The sequence below is a fragment of the Lethenteron reissneri genome, chromosome 42 (genome assembly GCF_015708825.2).
Source record: "Lethenteron reissneri isolate LAM-NWPU_2019-01 chromosome 42, ASM1570882v1, whole genome shotgun sequence".
In the NCBI taxonomy this organism is placed as follows: domain Eukaryota; kingdom Metazoa; phylum Chordata; class Hyperoartia; order Petromyzontiformes; family Petromyzontidae; genus Lethenteron; species Lethenteron reissneri.
The window spans coordinates 12,181,539-12,203,566 of NC_083820.1; the positions used below are offsets into that span (position 1 = coordinate 12,181,539).

Below are 22,028 nucleotides of genomic sequence, written 5' to 3' on the forward strand. Positions count from 1 at the left end.
GGTCCACAGCGCAGTGCGCAAACCACTTCGCCACCACTCTCCCTTATACTTATGGCAGCACTTTTCTTTTTTGCATTTTCAAGTCACATTAAATGACATAATCCAGTACTGTACTTCCCGACAATGCAAGGCTGTGCGCCGACCCCCGAGCGCGTGGTCGACTCTACTAACACGCGGCAACTCCTTCAGAGAGAGAGCGAGAGAGCTGGGGGTGCTGAGGGCCGGAGAGGGCACCATCGCGGTGTGGGTCAGAGGTCATGTGGCAGTCCGTGCGTGCAGGGTGAGCGGTTGGGGTTGGTGGTGTGACAGTCTCTCTCTCTCTCTGTGTGCGTGTAAGGTATTTGTGGGGAGCGGTGGCGTAACGGTTAGCGCCGCGCTGCACTACAAACTCGGCCACGCGAGTTCCAGTGCCGCTCACGGCCAACACCGGTGACGATTATCTGAACCGGTCGTGGGGCTCCTCTAGGTCGACTCAGCCTCAAGCGAAAACCTGTTGCGGTGTGTAAACATCGCAATTGGAAAGACAAAGGCGGCCGGGCGTGGTGCTGGCCACCCTGGGGGGGTGGTGTTTGTATTGTTGTGGTGCGAGGTAGAGGAGGGGCTGATCGTGGTGTGCGCGGGAGGAGAGTGGCTCTCTCTCCGGTCTCTCCGGACCGCTCTGCGTGTGAGCCGTGGGGCGCTCCGTGTGAGGCTCCTCCACGCAATCGTCTCTGGAGTATCGCGGTCCTGCTCATCAGCATGGACTCATTCAATGCGAGTTTCACCCACCCCATTCTGTGTGGAGTAGGAGATGCGTTATTAAGTACATCAGACAGCTCTGTGGGAGTGATGCGTGTGCATATGGTCCCGCGGTAATGCGTGCGTGCGTGGAGCGGTGGTGCAGCGGTTGACGCACTCATCTTTGTTCGATTGCCGGCCACGGCTAACATCGTTAGGCGAGCGATTCTATCTAAACCGGCCGTGTACCTCCCCAAGGTCAACTCAGCCTTAAGCGATTCCAGCACCTAGTTCGTCGTGTGTACGCAACAGCGCTGGGGAAACAAAGGCGGCCGGGCGTGGTTGCTTGACCGCACCACGCAAGGTACTCGCGGACAGCCCTTGCCCCAGCAGTCAAGAGACTACACGAGTCTACACCTTTGTCTTTGTTTCCCGAGTGTGGAGGAGAGGGCGGCACACCGCCCGCGCCTTCGGTGTTTTCAGAAGCGCTCTTGTCCCGGGGTGGGGCTCGGGTCGGGGAGGGGGTGACAGCTCGACTGGGTGGCAGGGCGCAGCAGCAGCAGCAGGAGGCTGATGCTGCTGCTGCGTCTGTGGAAGGAAGCGAGGCGGGCGAGAGGCAGAGAGAGAGAGAGAGGGCGGACGGGGGAGAGGCGAGGGGTAGGCGGTTCCTCGCCGGATCAAGATAGCGGTGGGCTCCTGCCTCTCTCTCTCTCTCTCGCGCTCGCCCGTGTGAGAGAGGCGAGGAGGGAGGGAGGGGAGGACGGGAGGGAGGGAGGGAGGCTCGACAGAGGATGGAGGGAGCCTTTCGCCAAATGCTCGCATCGCCTGCCAGCTAGCCGGGCTCTGGGAGCGGGCCGAGCGAGCTGAGCGGTGATGCAATGCACTCCCAGCTGCAGCTCCGAGCCGCGGGGCCACGGTGAGAGACTCGCAGAGCCCCGGGTCGGCCGCTGTGCGGACTGAGGCAGAGGGCAGCTGCCCCTCTCCTCCTCCTCCATCGCCCCCCGCGGTTCCTCCCGCGCCCCGCTCGCCACACACCAGCAGCCCAGGGTCCCTATCCCCGTGGCCTTCAGGCGCAGCGGTTGTGTGAGTCGTGTTAGGTGGAGGTGGCGGTGGTGGTAGTTGTAGGTGGTGGTGGTAGTTGTAGGTGGTGGTGGTAGTTGTAGGTGGTGGTAGTTGTAGGTGGTGGTGGTGCCGCGCTCTGGCTGCGGTCGTGCTGGGAGCTCTGCCGCGACGAGAGGGTGGAGGAGCAGGGATTGTGGAGCGAGGAGCCGGGAGACGACGCCGGGAGACGCGACCGAGGACAGCGGTGAGACAGCGGCCCCGTGGGGTGCGTGGGATGTGTGTGAGCGGGGTGTGTGTGTTCGTGGGGTGTGTGTGTCAGCGGGGTGTGTGTGTGTTCGTGGGGTGTGTGTGTCAGCGGGGTGTGTGTGTGTTCGTGGGGTGTGTGTCAGTGGGGCGTGTGTGTCTGTGTGTTCGTGGTGTGTGTGTGTCAGTGGGGTGTGTGTGTGTCAGCGGGGTGTGTGTGCGTGTTGTGGTGTGCGCGTGTGCGTGTATTCAAGTGTGTGTGTGTTCATATACTTGTGTTCTTATGTGTGTGCATGTCTTGGTGTGTGTGTGTGTGTATACAGTGCTGTAGTTGTGTTTCTTTGTGTTGCACGGCGATGTGCGTGTGTGCACGGTGTGTGTTGGTGTGCACGGTGTGTGTGTGTTGGTCTGCACGGTGTGTGTGTTGGTGTGCACGGAGTGTGTGTGTTGGTGTGCACGGAGTGTGTGTGTTGGTGTGCACGGTGTGTGTGTGTTGGTGTGCACGGTGTGTGTGTGTTGGTGTTGCACGGTGTGTGTGTTGGTGTGCACGGTGTGTGTGTGTGTTGGTGTGCACGGTGTGTGTGTTGGTGTGCACGGTGTGTGTTGGTGTGCACGGTGTGTGTGTGTTGGTGTGCACTGTGTGTGTGTTGGTGTGCACGGAGTGTGTGTGTTGGTGTGCACGGTGTGTGTGTGTTGGTGTGCACGGTGTGTGTGTGTTGGTGTGCACGGAGTGTGTGTGTTGGTGTGCACGGGGTGTGTGTGTTGGTGTGCACGGAGTGTGTGTGTTGGTGTGCACGGAGTGTGTGTGTTGGTGTGCACGGTGTGTGTGTTGGTGTGCACGGTGTGTGTGTGTTGGTGTGCACGGAGTGTGTGTGTTGGTGTGCACGGTGTGTGTGTTGGTGTGCACGGTGTGTGTGTGTTGGTGTGCACGGTGTGTGTGTTGGTGTGCACGGTGTGTGTTGGTGTGCACGGTGTGTGTGTTGGTATGCACGGTGTGTGTGTTGGTGTGCACGGTGTGTGTGTGTGTTGGTGTGTACGGTGTGTGTGTTGGTGTGCACGGTGTGTGTGTTGGTGTGCACGGTGTGTGTGTTGGTGTGCACGGTGTGTGTGTGTTGGTGTGCACGGTGTGTGTGTTGGTGTGCACGGTGTGTGTGTGTTGGTGTGCACGGTGTGTGTGTGTTGGTGTGCACGGTGTGTGTGTTGGTGTGCACGGTGTATGTTGGTGTGCACGGTGTGTGTGTGTTGGTGTGCACGGTGTGTGTGTGTTGGTGTGCACGGTGTGTGTGTTGGTGTGCACGGTGTGTGTGTTGGTGTGCACGGTGTGTGTGTTGGTGTGCACGGTGTGTGTGTGTTGGTGTGCACGATATACACACGATGCTCGTATGTATTGTGGCGATGCGTGTATAGTAGACGCAGAACACACACACAGACACACACCTCCACATGCACACCAACACCACGACTCGTGCACATAGACGGGTGCTGTAGCAGGCAAGGGTAGCGATGCCCAGCCGTGTTTGTTTCTCTTCGGCTGCCGTCTGGCCAGAACAATGCCCCCTCGTGCCTAGCAGCTTGTGCAGGGTAGCCCGGTGGTGACGTGTCGCCTTCCACGCACTCTCGCGTCTCTGGTATATGAACAGCGCATCCCTGACACACGTAGCGCACACGCAGCGCACACCGCGACCGTGTGTAGACAATTGTAGACAATTCACGAATGCGTGCGATGGCACCAGCGCCGCTTCGTCCCATTATTGTCGCGTTACACAATCTCGGAGGTGGCGAGCGGTGGCGCAGCAGTTAGCGCACTCACTGCTCGAGGAATCGCCTGGGCTGCCCTCGTTCGATTCCCGCGCACGAATTTCATCGGTGCCGAGTGATTTCTCATCCTTGTCTCATTTCTCTCTCTCTGTCTCTCTACACCTGCCCGGACTGACCAGCTGGGTGAAGTATGGTCGATTAAACCCTACGACCGACAGTGCATAAGGGGGTCTTTATCCTGTTGAGGATTAACAAAGGACTGTAAACGATACCATGTTGACCGGTCGGCAGGCCGCTTGTGGTGTGGCAAGTGTGGTGCCTCTCCCGAGAGGAGGCCGACATCGCGTCTCGATGACCTCTCTCGAGACCCATCGAGTGGAGGCGCATCCTCCCGCAGTGGCGTGAGCAAGCAATTGCAGCCCTGCACCTTTACCTCTTTACTCATTATAACAGCAAGCTTGGCTATTATCTTAAGACAGCTTTACTGACCAGCGGAGCACATCTGCTCTGGGGGGGGGGGGGGGGGGGGGGTTATGAGAACTGAATTCCTCGATGGTTTCCCAAGCGCGCAGTGTGGTAGGAATGCACAGTGCCTGGGGTAAACTCACGGGTCGGCGAAGGGACGCACATCATTTAATACACCACCAGTCACCCCACTCTTAATCATCTTCCTCTCTGTCCGCTTGCACGCCAGACCTCCTCCGGGGTCTCCCCGCGTCTCCTGCCACTCCTCCCAGTGGGCAAGATGAACGTGCAGCGCTCCCTGCCCATCGCCATCGCCCGCCCGGGTCCCCACGCGCGCCACAAGACCCACGGCGGAGACCCGGCCGACGATTCGGGGCCGCCGCCCGGCGCAGGCGGCTGGGCTCGGCGCAGCTCGTCCGAGCAGCAGGGGTCCTCCTCCTCCTCTCAGGCGGCGCTGAGCCCCGGTCCGTTCCCCGGCAGCCTCGGCTCGCCCACGCCGCCGGGCACCCCCGGCACGTTCGTCTGCGCGTCGCGCATCGGCCACTACGTGCTGCTCGAGCCGCTGGAGGGCCAGAGGATGCTGAGGGCGGTGAACACGCACACGGGCAGGGAGCTCGTCTGCAAGGTGCGGCGGTGGTCACGGCGCGTCTGTCTCGGGCTGTTTGGGTCGCCGTGTGCGCGCGGCGTGTCGCCAGGTGTGTCTCGTCACGTGGTGGTGCTGCACCCAGACACTCAGCGTGTCGCCAGGTGTGTCTTGTCACGTGGTGGTAGTGGTGGTGCTGCACCCAGACACTCAGCGTGTCGCCAGGTGTGTCTTGTCACGTGGTGGTGCTGCACCCAGACACTCAGCGTGTCACCAGGTGTGTCTTGTCACGTGGTGGTGGTGCTGCACCCAGACACTCAGAGTGTCGCCAGGTGTGTCTTGTCACGTGGTGGTGGTGCTGCACACAGACACTCAGAGTGTCGCCAGGTGTGTCTTGTCACGTGGTGGTGGTGGTGCTGCACCCAGACACTCAGCGTGTCGCCAGGTGTGTCTTGTCACGTGGTGGTGGTGCTGCACCCAGACACTCAGCGTGTCGCCCTGTGTGTCTTGTCACGTGGTGGTGGTGCTGCACCCAGACACTCAGCGTGTCGCCCTGTGTGTCTTGTGACGTGGTGGTGCTGCACCCAGACACTCAGCGTGTCGCCAGGTGTGTCTTGTCACGTGGTGGTGGTGGTGCTGCACACAGACACTCAGCGTGTCGCCAGGTGTGTCTTGTCACGTGGTGGTGGTGCTGCACCCAGACACTCAGCTTGTCGCCAGGTGTGTCTTGTCACGTGGTGGTGCTGCACCCAGACACTCAGCGAGTCGCCCTGTGTGTCTTGTCACGTGGTGGTGGTGGTGCTGCACCCAGACACTCAGCGTGTCGCCAGGTATGTCTTGTCACGTGGTGGTGGAGCTGCACCCAGACATTCAGCGTGTCACCAGGTGTGTCTTGTCACGTGGTCGTGGTGCTGCACCCAGACACTCAGCGTGTCGCCAAGTGTGTCTTGTCACGTGGTGGTGATGGTGCTGCACCCAGACACTCATTTGGGAAGTGCCAAACTGTTTTCCTACCAACAGTCATCGTCATCAAATGCGATCAATCCACTGCTAGATTAAGGCCTCCCCAAGCAGTAGAAATGTTTGCACAATCCTACGATGTAATGATCCAAAAAGCACCAGCATATGAGCTGATTTCATTGCTCCATCTCTCGTCTGGTGGTTGTCACCTTGGACGCGTACCAGTCCTTGATGGTTGCAACTCCGTTGCTAATCGGGACCATTGGTCGACATGCCTTCTCGTGACGTCTCCTGCCCAAGCTCATTTCATTAAAATGTTCAATTGCAGCTTTGATTCATTAGTTTGCGATGGCTCCATCACCAACAATCCAGCGAATCATCACGACCGATGCATTTTATCTGAGATGTAAATATGGTCCTATGTGTCTATCCATCTTTGTGTCTTGGTGTATAAATCAAGGTGTCCATGTGTGTGTCCATGTTTGTGTCGGGGTGTCTACGCGTCTGTCTCTTTGGCTGGAAACCCTGCCCGTACATCTTGCAGGTACCAAGTGGGCATCACGAAGTTGTCGATTTAATATTGATCACTGTTTTAGACAGGATTGGTTCTTGTAGTTTTTTTTTTTTTGCGAGGTTAGCCAGCAGTGGTTCCACCAGTTGCTACATCCTTGCCGGGAAGATCTTATCACAGTGCAGTGTTTTAAAGCATAAATAGGTATAATTGTAATTCATTTGCTACGTATGTTGAACTTCCTTTGCACCGTGCGTAGCCAACCGCGCTAATCATAGGTGCGGCGGAAAGACAACAAAACAATGCAATGCTTCAGCTAAATTACAAAAAACATTACCAGCAAAGGAACCGTCATTTTACACTTGGCAACAGTACAAAAAGGAAATCCTGTTTTAGATCGGCTTAATGAACTCGTGCGTGCCCATATTTAACGAACTCGCGCTCGAGGGGCTCTTCAGGGTGCTCTCCAGTCGAGGCCCCGTGCGCTAAAGCGAGCAAATGCGAGGCTGCACCTTTACCCTTCCCCCTTTTACTTGTGTAGAATCACTTAAAAAGGTCATCAGCTCCAAATGTCACGCGGTGTTGCTAATGTAATCGGGTAAGCAGAATCCGCTGAGATGAATGTGGACTCCGCGCGGTGCGTCACGGCGTTCGATGTCCCTGGATGCACGGCGGAGCGGGCGAGCGAGTCTGACTCTCGCTGTGGCAGCGCGTTCCAGTGACACGGCACTCACACGGCGTGTGCACGCACCGTCGGCGTGACAATGAGCTTTGCTGGACACTGACACACGCACAAAGATTCCCCGTATGGCCTTTCATAGACTGTTGGGGCAATGTGCTGTTGGTGAGCACCTACGACGGTCGGCATGGCACATGAGGGGTGGGTGGCCAACGCCACGCCCGGCCGCCTTTGTCTCCCCAGTGGTTGATGTTTACACCGTACCAGGTACTCATTTGAGCTGAGTCTACCTAGGGGAGACCCAGGACAGATTCAGGCATTCGTTATTGCTGTTGGCTGTGAGCAGGAATCGAACTCGGGTCGACGGGTTCGTAGTGCAGCTTGCTAACCGTTGCAAAAACAACAAACGAGCATGCATTCACACATATAGCGTACGTGCATATATAGCGCCACTGTCGTTAGGGACTGCCAGCTGAACGCCCCTTGTGCCGAGGAAACGGCTGCGTGTGCGTTGAAGACGTTCTAAGCGAATGTATTGTCTTTGGTGTTCCCTGGACTGGCCAGCCGCCTGGTTATTGATGCGAGCGCCTTGCGTGTTCGTCGTTCATTATCGGGAAACGCAGACCTTGTTAAACGGTTGCAGTAGCCGCACGTTGGAAGCCAAGGATCGGTTTGCAGGCTGCTGAATTTCAGTGCCAAATAAAGCCGGCAATGTTCAGTTTTGGCATTTGGTAATACAGTAACCATATCGTATTGAACTTTTTTAGGGAGTTAATGCTCCAAATGAACAACAGCCGGTAACCAAAATCAGATTGTAATTTAGCACAATTCACAAAATGAACATTCCGAAACACGGATTTAGTAAGGTCGTGTTTGCAAGCACAAACGGCACCCTTTGTATTAATAGCCAGTGACTTCAGAGTGCCTCTGCCATAATTATACATTCGGGTGGAATTATCTCGGGAAGCATTGTATCTCGGGAAGTATTGTATCACAAACGTCATAGGGCACATTTGCATTTCAGTTGTGCCAATTGCACACTCTCATGTCCTGCTCAGCTGTGCCATTGTATCCATGCAGGAGGGACATTGCGAAAGGAACTGCAAAGTCATACATGACACACCGTGTCATTTGTCCAAGGTTTCAATGATGGAAGTTTCAATTCTTTTCTTTTCCAAGTTTCCAAATTATGTTTTGACGGTTACATTTTCCAGGTGCCCAGCTGTTTGACATTTGAAATGGAGTCATACCACATTTCCCTCTAGTGCCTGCATTTCTCATAATAAAACGGGAGGGCATGTTTCAGTTGCCTTTGCAATTCATCTTTAAGAATGTGGTTATTGTTTTTCACATTCCTGGCATGCTTTTTGGAGTAGGTGTTTGATCTACTTCCACCCTAAAGTCGAACCCCTCATTTATTTTTTGTCCATTGTGACATTTCACGTTTGCAATAATAAAATAAAACATTTCTTCCCTGGCTTTATTTTTTACAATTAGCAAACATAACACGTGCCCTGCATTGTACGCTTTTCAAAACGTGTAACAGCGACACTTTGCCCCTGCATGAGTACTAAAATGTTAAGGTCCAGCCCCAATTGGCGACTGCTTCAACAAATACAAAAAAATCATACCCATTATTTTTTCCTGATACTGGTTCACAAGCACAAAAAATAAAAGCTCAGCACATTCACCCCACAGCGCTTCCCTAAAAAGGAAAACATAATACTATCAGATGATTTTGGGCAGTGGTCTTTCTCTCTGCTATGATGGTGGTCCATTGCCCGAAACGTCACCTTTTTTGTACATGAGTGTATATATGCATATACATCCTTGTACGGCAATGTTACTGACGAACGTGCTGAGCTTTTTAAATAACATTAACACGGTGCGTTACGCTCACGGCATCTGACGTGGCACTGCGCAATCTCGCAGTCATTCAAGTCGGACCGAAGCGTTTGTAAGCCCATCGCTAAGCCAAGTGCCATGTCACGACAATTCCGCATGAGTAGCACGGCTCGCGTCTCCGCCGCGGCGTTATTAATAACTCACGCCTCGCCAGAGCCTCAAGGCATTTTGGTGCACGCCATGAGATTCAGGTGTGCGCCCTTGATTCGGCCGCTGGTTAACGAGCTCCAGGTAACCCTGCCGGCCGCGTGCCGAGCGCAGCCTTCGCCAAAAACCCGAGAGCTCGCCCGCAACCTCTCGGCACCAAGATGACCCGTGACCCCGCCGGACCATGGGTTAAGCACCTCTCATCGGCAGCTGCGCACGTAACAAGTTTGCCCAGTCTATAGGGTTATATAACACTTAAATGTTACATGGCTTCGGGTTTTCATTCCATGAAACTATTTTGTCGTGACTCATCAATATGAATAATACTTCTTTGTTTACTTGGGAAAGCCTCAGCGAGTCTCGAGACGCTTGGTTGGGGGTTTTTTTTAGAACGATCCTGCTTTCGGTTGTTTGTGAAATTCCTTTTCGAATAGCTTTACGCGTGGGAGGAAACGTTTTGTCGGGGAGAGTAAACCCCACGCATACAGATAAGACTGCCTCGGCTATTCAGACTGCCTGTTAGGAACCTGCTCCCGCATCTGCCCCTTACACTCGCCTCGCTGCGGCTCTTAGTGCACGATGGTGACTGGCTCTCTCTCCGTGCAGCCAAGGCGCTCTGGTTCTGTTTAAGCCCGATTTGGCAACCCGTGATGAACGGTAATTACCACAAAATGCTGTGCCCCGCGGAAGCGGCGTTTAGAGAGGCGTAAACACATCGGGGGATGCGGCCGCAGGGTTACGGTTAACAGAGCACTGGGCTCGCAATGCAGAGGTCGCCGCTTCGATCTCCGAGCACGGCAGTTGAAACAACGGTGCAGCCTCCTCAATCCCCCGCAGTGCATCTGGTCCGCCCAGCACCAGCAGTGTCAATGGATGCACCGCAGCCGTTTGGAAAGTCACGTGTGGTGGGGAACAGAGTGGGATAGTTCGCCTTATAATCTCTAGAAAGCTCGCGAGAGCTTCTCTAGTGGAGGCCCTTCCACTGGCAGTGGTGGGAATAATGGCAGGGCTCCACCTTTGCCTTGTTTCTGAATGTGGTGGCCTTTGCTCGCTTGATGGTGCATAATTGAAGCCAGCATCATAGAGCATCTGATAACCAACTTCATTCATTTGAATTTGCCTTTTTCTATTTTTAGATTATCGAAAGGTGAGCTCTTAGCGCGTGTTTTTAATACGCACCGTATTAGCGTGTGTTATTTAAGGCAGGGATAGTGCCCGGGTGGGCGACCTCCACGCTTCACCAGGCGCCACAGACTGCCGCGGGGCCACGTGGCGGGCAGGAGTTATCTATTTGAACATCTTAACACAACTGTTTTATTGACAGAAAGGGTAAAGCCTATTCTTCTTTTCCCCGCATAATTTTGACACTCGCAAACAAAGGTCCCGTGGATACAGAGCGGCGTCGTTGACCCTTGCGCCGAACTTCTGCATTCAGGTTTTCGACGTGGCGAGCTACCGCGACTCGCTGGCGGCCTACTTCCGGATCCCGCCGCACGAGAGCGTGGCGTGCGTGGACGAGGTGCTGCTGGGCGAGCACTGGGCCTACGCCTTCCTGGAGCGCGGCTGCGGCGACCTCCACTCGCACGTGCGCGCCTGCAAGCGGCTGCCCGAGGAGGAGGCGGCGCGCCTCTTCCACCAGGCCGTGTCGGCCGTGGATCACTGCCACCAGCACGGCATCGTCCTGCGCGACCTCAAGCTGCGCAAGTTCGTCTTCCGTGATGAGGACCGGTGAGGAGCGCCCCCACCGCCCCTCTTTTGCCTCGCTGCTGCTTTCCCACTCGGGATGAGAGCGTTGATTTCGTACGGCTCTATCCGTCCGTAACACGAGGTCAGGTATTTCTCGTGATGGGTTCACGGCGTGCGCGTCATCCAACGACGTCACGCGTCATGCGCTCACCTCCACTGTTGATGACATGATTATTTTCGATGATGTAATTATCACTCATGAAATACAAGAACAAACGCATTTTGGAAAGCGTCACTGATCCATGTGTAGTTCCCCAGCGTTTTCCCGAATGTGTTATCGGTATCAATTCATGATAAAAGTGGATATCTTAGAGCTACCTCCGAGATACCTTCAGCTGACCTCTGGTCCACACACTTCCCCACCAGCCATTGCCATCTGATATGTTTAAGTCTCAGAGCCAGAACCTATCCACATGAAGTGCAGAACTAAATTTAAGGTTACGATTGTGTGTGTGTGTGCAACCATCGGTGACCGGTCGAGAACCATCAATCAAAAACTAGAGAACCCAGGTCACTCACAGGTGGCTGAAACCCAGATTCAAACCAAGGGTCTCAGCAGTGCCAGCTCAGCGTTCTGATGACCTCAGCCTTCTGACCTCTGAGCTGGGCTATATGTTTTAGTTAATCGTGCCGCTGCTCACTTGACGTCATTCGCACGCTCGGTTGCTCGCTCGCTTTACATGGCCTTACATGTTTGTTTTCCCAGTTCCTTGACCAGGTGGCACAGCTGAGACAAATGTTTACAGCGTCGTCACCGCCGTGTGTGTGTGTGGTCCTGGTTTATGATGTCATCCCTGCAGACACGTTATGCATTGTTGACAGCTGTGTGTTACATTTCAAACTGTTGCGCATTCAATTGGCACCGAAGCGGGGGGAAAAATTCCAGCTGCAGCAAACATGAATGTTTGGTTGAATATCTCTTCTGTACTAGACTGGTCTCCCTGAGATCTGCCGCTGTGCCCAATTCCCTTTAAGAGCGACTTGGCAGCGTGCTTGATAAGGAATGTGTTTGGCCAGCAGATGTTCTCGCGTATTGCTTTTCTCGCCAAGCTATGCAGGAAATGACTCAACGGAGAAACAGGCCAACTCGAGAGATTAGCATAATGCTGGGTTTTCTCAAAGACTTACTCTGATGCACACATGGGCATAGGAATAAAAAGCCTTAGGTAATTGATTGCTGAAATCAGCTGATGGGAAGAGGCTTACCAACTCTGCCCAGCACTTTGTTAATGCCCTACCGCGTGTGTGCCGCCGTGGCCGCCCTGCACCCTGCACCGGCACATTGTGTAACAGCTGCCACAGCAGATTTCTGAAGAGCAAATCAAGGCAGCCGGTCAGGTGCAGGATGAACCGATTGCCTTGGCGTTTTTGACGTGCGCGCTGGGAATCGCGCTGGGTGGAGAGAGGTGACGTACTAAGTTGATCCTGGGCGATTCTCCGGGGCTCGTAAAAAAAACGGGGGGTGGGGGGAAGCCGAAGAACGAAGACCGCTCTCGTTGCTGCGCACGCACGAAGCTACCATTCAGAGACGCCACGCGGCCCCCGCAGGGACCTCGCGCGTATCCTCGGAGTCGCCGAGATGCGCGGCCGTGCCCCGGCGGCCGCGATCCCGACAAACGACGGGGCGACCTTCATCCGACGTGCTTCCCCGAAACGCGAGCGGGACTTGACGCCGGCGACAAAATAAAGAACGCGTGGACCTCGGCGTGCCGCGTTCGAGAGCCCCGGAGCCAGGTTGTACCGGACTGGACTGGATTGCCATGTAGGGTAGCGGGCGATGGAAAATGTGAGTGTCGAGCGAGCTTGCAGCCAGCCAATCAGATAGCTCGTGCAGGCGGCTGAGCCCTGGAAACTGATGACCTTCACCCTGTGGTGAGGCAAAGAGGCTTTCCTGTGCGTGCGCTCCCTTTGGCTACTGGCGAGCAATTACTGTACTGCCTTGTATAACTGCGCCTGCGCCACGGAGACTTAAGTGCAAACATGTGCCTCGGGGGAAAGCAAACAAAAAAACGAACGGCTCAGGAGCCCGGCATTATTATTACTAAAATGCCACGCGGAGTTTGTACAACGGATGCAAATGCTGGGATTCGGCCGAGCGCGGTGCTGAGAGCGAGCGAGGGAGCGAGGGAGCTGTGGCCGTGGCGCACGCGAGAGGAGCGCCGTCAGCGTGCTGAGCGAGGGGCCCAGGCGCTGCGGGGAAAGCCACCGGCTCGGCGTGCCGTCTCTCTCTCTCTCGGGGATATGAGGCGTCCTGCCTTCGCAGGCCGCCTGCGGTTTATTGTTGGGGTTTGTGGTTGACAAAGCTTCCCCTAGTTCTCAAGTCGGCAAGTCCTGCGGTGCACTGCACGTGGCCATTAGATTAGCGGATCTCCTGCGCGTACGGCGATGGCCCCGCGATGGGGCACCTGCAAGGTCGTCGTGTATTGAAATGACATGATGGCGAACGCTGGACCGCGCGAGCGCACGGGACCGAATCTAAGAGCAAACAAAGGTGTCCCCTTTAAATGACGGCGAAGAGGCAGAGGGGGTGGCCACGGGCGGGAAATAATCACTCCTTTGTTCGTCTCTCGGCAAAAGAGCATCCCTCGAGAAATATCGCCCTTTGCCACATTCGCGACGTGCGATGCCTAAGAGTGCAGTCCTGGGGCATCGTGCCTGGAGCCAGAAATCTGGAAATCCTTGCCGGTTTCACGAAATGTTTATGTAACATTTTCAAAACGGTTTGGGTGAAGTGCGCCCAGGCGTGGATTGTGAATCTTGGCACGTCCTGGGGCCGCTGCCAACCACTTTGGAATGTCGCTTCGCGCGCTTCACTCCTGGGGCTGTCGTGCAGAGCCGCGATCTTTTGTGTGAAATCCGACTGTCGCCTCTTTCGCCGCCCGCTGAGTTAACTCGGCAAAATTAATTTGCGGTGGAATTGCTCTCGAAGCCATTGCTGTGCAACAGGTAGCAAAGGTGCAGCCCTGCAAGTGCTCGCTCACGCCACTGCTGACAGAATGGCCTCCACTAGAGAGCACCTCAAGGGGGTTTTTGGCCTACTCTTCCATGCACACTGCTATAGATGTCACACAAATCACTTAGAAGGGGGTATCACCTCTAACTGCCTGCACACATTTGTTAAACTTCCACGATCAAACACCATAACAGAGGGTTTTTTTTTTGGTTTAGATCGTGTAAATATAGAAATATGTCGTTAAAACCCGCCACCACCCGACACAGCCAACTAGTAAGGGTTGTCACGTAAACGTAACATGCCAATTCGTCACTAGTACAGCACACCGGTGTGCTGGAGAGCCAAGCCACAACATTTACAAACTGAGTACGACGTTTCGCCAGTAATTACAACTAGCTTCATCAGGCGACAGCCAGATTTGTGGAGAAGTCCACCTGTTTCGTTCCTTATCTAGAGGCGTAGATGTGGTGACCACGCGTCTGCGCTCTTGCGCAAAGTGGGGGGGGGGGGGTGGGGGGGATTAATGAGCCAACGTACATTATGCATGCGCATTATGCGAGCCCTTTCAACTTGTCCTTCTCTTATGGAACCTCTATTATGAATGATATTGGTCGCGAAAGCCTATGTGTTAAACTGACGATCAAACACGTCCCGTCTTTTAAAAAAGGTTTGTGCCGAGCGGCAGATGATCATTTGTTTTGGGGCGGTGACGTGGCCGAGTGGCAGCGCGTTTGCTGTCTGTCGCGGTTCGAGCCCAGCGGCCGCCCCGGTTAACCGCGTGGGGGTATTACCCATAGCACACATCCCATTCACTGTGGAAGTACCGTGACGTTGGTGAAAGGGAATAGGCAATGAATGTCAAGGTCCAAATTTTCCAAATTTCAAAAGTTACCCGCAAAGTATTTCATTGGGACAAAACCACATATCAGCATTGCCACCTTCTGGCAGACTATATCTGTAAGTAAACACAGTCTTGCACTATATAAGAATGGCATTAATACCTAGAGTGCTGACTTACGGCTTATTTCAGGGGAGGAATGGAGATGAGATCCTAGCAAGATGTTGAATCACACTTGAGTTGCACACACATTAAAAACTGATCCACCCATCGACCTTTGCATCACTGTTGACATCATCCCAAACGATGTTTTGTTTTTCACCGTTTGCCCTTTGGCTTTCACTCTTTATTTATTTATTTACCGATGTTTTTTGTTCACTATGACCTCAACGTTTCTTTTTGCCACTCCTCGTCCCCTTACTGACCTCGTCTGCATCGTTTGAAACCTTGAAAAGCATTTCACTCGGAACCTTTCACTCTTTTCAACCAGATTTAGCATAAATATGGATGTGAAAATTGTGTTTCAACTCACTAGTGAAGGAGCTGACACGTATGTATGTATGTTGAATTTCTTTCGCACCGTACGTAGCTAACCATGCCAATCGGAGGTGTGGAGGTGAGCAACAACCCAAACACAAAAAGCAGTGCTCAAGAAATGGGTTTTTAATTTAAATTTAACAGTGCAGAGCTCCTGTGGCTTTGTAATATCGGAAGGAAGAGCGTTCGAGACACAATGATAATTTGTGCGTTAAACGCTTGTACACCACGTGGCCCGTACATTTTGTTTGGCTCTGTCTGGTGGTGGAGGGTTTCACAGCTACGATTCGGCCAGATCATTTACGGGGCCCGAGCCCGACTAAAATTAAGTCCGATATCACGCTCTAAGCTAAAAACAAACGACGCCAAAACAAGGTTACCTCTTTATAATGAAAGCCTCACGTGTGCACGCAGGATGAGCTTGCGGCTCGAGGGCCTGGAGGACGTGTGCGTGCTGCACAGCGACGACGACTCGCTGGCCGAGAAGGTGGGCTGCCCGGCCTACGTGAGCCCGGAGATCCTGACGGCCGGCGGCTCGTCGGGCCGTTACTCGGGCCGCGCGGCCGACGTGTGGAGCCTGGGCGTGATGCTCTACACCATGCTCGTGGGCCAGTACCCCTTCCACGAGAGCGAGCCCACGGCGCTGTTCGCGCGCATCCGCCGCGGCCAGTACGCGCTCCCCGAGGCGCTGTCGCCCAAGGCGCGCTGCCTCATTCGCGACCTGCTGCGCAGGGACCCGAGCGAGCGGCTCACGGCGCGCGACATCCTCCACCACCCGTGGTTCGCCTGCGACTTCTCGGCGGCGGCGGCCGTCGCGGCCAGGGAGCCGGGCTGCGGGCAGGACGTGCACTCCGACCAGCTGGTGCCCGAGGGCCTCGCGCACGACGGCGAGGATCCCTTCTTCGGTTAGCGGCGACGGGGGCTGAGGGCAGGCGTGAAGAAAGGAACGAGGAATCCCACGGACGTACCGAACGAGAACTGCCGACGTGAACTCTGTGATTATGTCCGGGCTCCAGGGTGCCTTGCCAATGGAAATACGAGTTTGAATCACGGCGCGAATGACACTTTAGCGAGACGACCGGGATAACAAACAAACACAAAACTGTTGAAAGATGTGTGTGTGTGTGTCTCCTGTTTTTAGCACAATCACGGTGCTTACCAAACCACTGATGGTATCGAGAGGTGGGATCGCCACTGCTCATGGGTAGGAGACGAGCGCCGAGAGAAGTGTTATCTGAAGCTAGCCCACACTCGCCCGTTTCTTAAATTTGCACAATTTACCTGAAAAATGGCATTACTTGATTTTGTTTTAACATTCCAGGAAAATAAGTGAAGCTGAAAATTTTGAGGAATTCTGAAACACGAGCTAAATCAGGAAAAAGCAGAGCCACGGCTGAGTACAATGGTGGGACCGACCTCTGGGTACAGCACACCTCACTCAGGAATTCGGTTCAAGTAGCCAGAGTACACAACCATAACGCATCTTTGAAACATCTCATTAAAGCTGCTGTGTCCATTCTTAGAGAACGAAGGCATTTACCTGTCTCCTTTGTCATGTTTGTACGTTACATTAACGCTGGCTGAGACAAAAAAGGTGATACCACTCTTAAAAGATACGCAGAAAGCAAATTGTCGAGATAAACGTCCATCTGCTCCCCGCCCGCCGTTGCCGCACCCTCCAGCTCACTCGCCCCCTGCCCAAGTGAGAGTTCCTTGCATCTCAAGGTCCTTCTTCATCTCGGGCTCGTTTGAAGTAAAGTTAGCGGCGGAACGACGATTGGGTCACGTGTTGGAGTAATTAAATAAATAAAAACTGGAGGCCGTTTTAAAAGTCACGCGGCCGAGAATGTTTTTTTGCAGATTAAGTTTACTGATGTTTCACCCCCGTAAATGTACACAGCGTAGCGCATTGAAGAGACGACTTTAAGAGTCGCAATGTCTCCACATTAATAGTCGGGCACTCTCGCACTGCGGCAAGTTCTGCCTTTAGCGCACTCCCTTTCATTTCACAAAGAGATTCATAGTCCGTCATGTTTGTCGGGTCTATTTAGGATCCTAAAAGTCGCAAGTTCGAACCAACTCAACACAAGGGCTGTGCAGAGATTGCTCTGGCACACAAACGATGGCACGGGCCCCTCCGGCTGGGAGACGATGCGGAGAAGATGTGCGTCACATCTTCACCGCCAGCTCCCGTGGCGAAATAAAATATACACAAAAAACCTTTGAACATATCACACAACCCGTTGATGAAAGTTCCTTTCGTATAAACCCATTTACGTAAATGTATTTCACGCCATGAGGACGAGCAGCTTTAATACTATATTCTTCCGTGATTACTTACAACGAAATACTTTGTCGGTGGCGTCGTTTATCTATAACCTTGTAGAATCCGTTGCCGCTTAAAACCATCGCAGCTTTGCCTAATTGACGAGACGAAACGGCGGCGTTGCGTGGTTGATCTCGATGGGGGAGCGGTTACTTTGGCTGAAGTCGCCCACCCTCGGTTTCCTTTGAGGATCTCGTGCCGGTGTTGGGACTCGCAGTCTTCTCATCTCGTGGCCCTTCGCGAGAATTTGCTCGCCAGCGATCATGTCACGAGCGAAATTAGTGACAAAAATATTCGTCAACGATGCATTTTAGTTGTTTTTGTTTTAGTCAACACAGAAGCGCGGCGCCGATTATGACTCCCCACCAAAGACCAATGAGTGACATGACTGTGATCGTTCAACAAGCAGTGCACTGAGGAAGACCGCACATGGTAAATTTACCAGACTGTACATATATATAAAGGATGAACCGAGTTTCCCTGATTGGCTGACCTGATCAAAAAAATTGACGGGAAACTGCATGGTCCTCACGCCAATGATGAAAAACTAAAGAGTCAACTGAATGTGTCGACTGCTTTAGTCAACCACTGCAGGCTGAGAGCAACTTCTGCGCGTGAGATCCGCAGACCGAGCGAGGCTCGTGCTGAAGCTCCACAGGCCGTCATTGTGGTACGGACCGCGACCGCGACCCAAAGACAACAAAACGACGAGGAAATTGCCGCCGGTGCCAGCCGAGGTTGGCGTGTCGCTTCGTCAGGCAAGAGAGTAGTTTATGCTTTTTAGTTGTGCCCCTGGTGTAAAAACTGTACTGCGGCGATGGAAAAAAAACTGCATTTGTGTTTGCTCGAGCCAGTCTGACGGCATTGTGGCGGACGGTTTATTTTTTAAATTATTATTGTTGTTATTTTCAAACAGGGTTTTTTTGCGTATAAGTTGTGAAACTACGCTTATTTGATGCACGTCAGGGAGACGCACAGTATTACGGAATGGCAAAGCACTGTTATGTTTCCATCAGTAATAAATATACGCGTACACACCACGCTAACGATTCATCAGCATTTCAATGAAACAGCAATATGCTAACAACAACAAAATCTGTTAATATTTTTTTCTCGTAAAATAAAGTTACATGGGACTTTTAATTTAGTTTTGTAAAGGTGCTTAAGCTGAAGAGCAACTCGTAGGGTCTTGTGCTCTTTGGAGTCAAATACTGTACTCACAATTCAGCATTTACTGCTCTGCCAACTGTGCACGCCAGGGCCAATCGGTCCGTGCCCACCCGCTAGATTCTGTTGAGAGAGAAAGCAACTGAACTGTTGCGAGCGGTGATAAATAATCGGAACGGCAAAGTCACCTCGCGTGAGAGGACAACTTGAGGTGCGGATGTTTTGTCCGTCGTTTCTCGAGTTGGAAGCTCTCCGAAGCGTTTTTGTGTCATTCCGCACGCCGCTCAGCACGATATGTGACATTTTGCTCCACGTGATGAAAAACATGTTGCTGGCACCTGGAGCGAAACGCCGGACCTCGTGCCTGGCGGTGTGCCGAACGAGCCGAACGCCCGTGGGGAGAGACACGCAGAGCAACCGCGGAAACCCTACCGGTCGCTTTTCTCTGTTTCCATTCGAGAGATGTAATCTCCTAGTCCAAACCAAAAACAGCCTGGAACTTCTCATGAAGTATTTATGTATTTATGTTAAGTCCCTTTGAGTTGCTCGTCTCTACTGCCAAATGTACTTCAAACATCAGTATTGTGTCCATCTCAGAGCGTAGACGCAGCGACTCGTCTTGTCCCGCGCAGGCAGTAGGGTCCCTCCTGTGCCCAATGTCCATCGCTGTCGGTACGACGCGAGTACCTCGTGCTGGTGGTCGGGCGTGTAGAATGGAAAATACTTTGTCGAGCAGTATTTAGGTGCAGACCGTTAACGGCTCGTGATCTCGCCCTGCGATTTCGCGAGTGCTCCTTTTTGAGTCTGGTGGTCCACAAAATACGAAGTGCTCTCGACGCGCGCACACCGACTCGGACTCGCCGACTCGCAAACCTTCCAGAAACTCAACGTGCGTCCGGAAGTCGGAGATCGATGAACAAAGCGACGACGACGACGAGCGGCCACCCTCTCCGCAGGGACCGCTCGGAACCAGAAGACGCGCGCCGCTGTCGCCAGGCACGCGGCTCCTCGCGCCGCATCCACGGGAACGATCACAATCGGAGCCGTGCCGATGTGTGAACACGCTGACGCTCTCCGTCGGGTGACCGAGGGTGGTGGCGGCGCCTTTCGCCCGCAGCATTCGTGGTGATGCCACAGACGCTTCTCAACCACGTGACCCCCTCAATGTTATATTTCTGTAGCAGCATTATTCTGAATACCTCAATGTACTACACTTCCACTATATTTAATAGCGAACCACACGGAGAGCATTTTCATTTAGCATAGTAGCGTGTTGCCGTCTTTATTAATATATACACACACAAACTGTGCAGGTGTGCGGTGTTGAGTTTCGCCTGGAACAGAGTTGCCGATGTATGCGTCACCGTTCACATCTCCACACACACCTGTGCTGTATACTCGCTGACTGCACGCCTCGTGTGATCGTGGACGGTGTCAAATACTATAATGCATTCATGCTGCAGCACAGAGATGTCTGCGGATAGTTTTGTTTTGTTTGTTTTTTAAAATAGCAAGCTTTGCGCACGCGTGTGCGCGCATCGCTCGGCTTCCAAAACGCTCTAACACAAGTAACCCTTGACCCCTTTTAAGAAATGTATTTAGGATAACCCGTAAACAATCTACAATTTAAACATCTTGTTTTTATTTTGAGCGGGATGTTTTACGTCTTCGAGAACCGTCGTGGTTGTTTTCTTGGCAAAAAGCGCGAAAAATAAACGACGCTGACCATTTACGATTGCGTAGAAAGCTCTTGCGAAGCCACGTGTTAGGGTCGTATACATTTCTAAACGTTCTGTTCATGCAAAGTTATCGTTCTGGATGTTGTGTTCGTGCGAGTGCTTTGTAAATGTTGATGTAAATAACGCAGCATTCCCATCGGCACAGCGGAGTGGGCCCGAGTGGAGGTGCTGGCTCTCGATGTCTCTGTAAAAAAAAGAAACGACTTAGGATGTCTGTTTTATCTAATAAAGACGAGACCTGTACTGTGACGAGGTGGTCATTCCAGCCGCACCGCGTTCGAGATCGGTAGTCCATCGCCTCTGCATCACTCTTTTACTGCTACTACCCTGGCTACTGCTCTGGCTACCGCATTCATGATGGTCTGGACTCGTAAGAGAGCGCAATAACAAATGTTTCTACTTACTCATGAACACCACTCATCGATCCCGCCACGCGTACCGTCGACTCGATCGACCAGACACTGGCCGCTTCGTCTCATCCACGCCGTGTGTGCAACCGCCACCACGTTGCGGCTCACCCACACTTCTAGTTCTGCGTCTTCCACTGCTCCACTTTGGAATTCCCTCCCGTCGTCTCGTTTCCCAAGTCCCCATCACCAGCAGCCGTGGCCAATCGCTGAAGGAAAGCTCCCAAAGCTGCCGCCACCTCTCACAATCCACCTCGCCACCTGCAACTCCCCAAGTTGTCACAGCCCACCGCAATTTACCAAACATTCACTCTCACCCATTACAACTTTCAAAGTGCTGCTCGTCGCTGGTTCATCGCCACGCGCTCGCTCGCTCGCTCAAAGCGCGCCCTGGCACGAGAGGCGGCTTGTGAGCAAGCGACGGGAGGAGGCCCTCGCTTTGTTCGGCATCGACTCTCGTGGCTACATTCACCAGTCAGTGACCCGCGCGCGTGTGGGGGTCGCAGATGACACGAGGGACGCGACGAGCCCGTGACTCCAGGCCACGCGTGCAGCCAGTTCCATCTCAAGGTTTTGGTTTTTTCTGCCAAGAAAATCCCGTGAGGCCTCCTCCTCCTCCTCCTCGTCGGGAGAGTGGATCTGAGGGAGAGCCCAATGCCCACTCGCAGTGCGTTGGGTATCGTCGCCACTTGCCTCTGTAATGAATCGTCGCGTGAACGTCGCTTGAAGTCACAAAAAAACCCGCAGTGGAATTCGCTCCCAAGCCCGTGTGGAGTTTTCGCATCTCCGTCTCTCTGCTCTGCTCTGGAACGCGTTTGTACGTTTTAAAGCTAAATGTTACAGGCTATCCGATCTTTCATGATCGAATTGATATTCAAAGCAAATAAGTGCATGCCTTGTTTAAAATGTATTTGTCTCGAGCCGCAGAGTTAACTTTTAGAATCTAAACGCGGTGAATGGGTTTAAATTCGGCAGCCGACCGCTAACATCGTTCGGAGCTCGCGCGAGTGACATCACAGGCGTTTATCGCCTCCACGTCACTTGGCCGTACTTTGTTTTACGACTGTGTAATAGTAGTAGTAATAACAATACCTAAACATGTGTTTCGCTTAGCGGGCGACATCCGCATCTCGTATCGAGAGAGACTCAGGGAACACTACGTGCCGGTCCCGTGTGTGACACCCCCCGGTTATCAAGTCTGGGAAATAGAACACTTTGGAAAAAATAATTGATGAGGCCAGGGTGCAGGTAACGGCACACAATGGCATCGATTTCCTCCGCCGGT

General features: G+C 53.4%; 1 protein-coding gene across 2 annotated transcripts; it reads left to right on the forward strand.

Moving 5' to 3' along the window:
* Positions 1-1,474: 1,474 nt before the first annotated feature.
* LOC133353095 (tribbles homolog 2-like) lies at positions 1,475-20,579 on the forward strand. Of its 2 annotated transcripts, none has more exons than XM_061569221.1 (4): positions 1,475-2,044; positions 4,475-4,870; positions 10,466-10,758; positions 15,519-20,579. In XM_061569221.1, exons 2-4 carry the CDS (start codon positions 4,526-4,528, stop codon positions 16,012-16,014), a joined length of 1,134 nt encoding a protein of 377 aa, XP_061425205.1. In that variant the 5' UTR covers positions 1,475-2,044; positions 4,475-4,525; the 3' UTR covers positions 16,015-20,579. The 2 variants fall into 2 exon arrangements, with proteins under 2 accessions (XP_061425205.1, XP_061425204.1); XM_061569220.1 differs by having other exon boundaries at positions 1,475-2,023.
* The last annotated feature ends 1,449 nt before the right edge of the window (positions 20,580-22,028 follow it).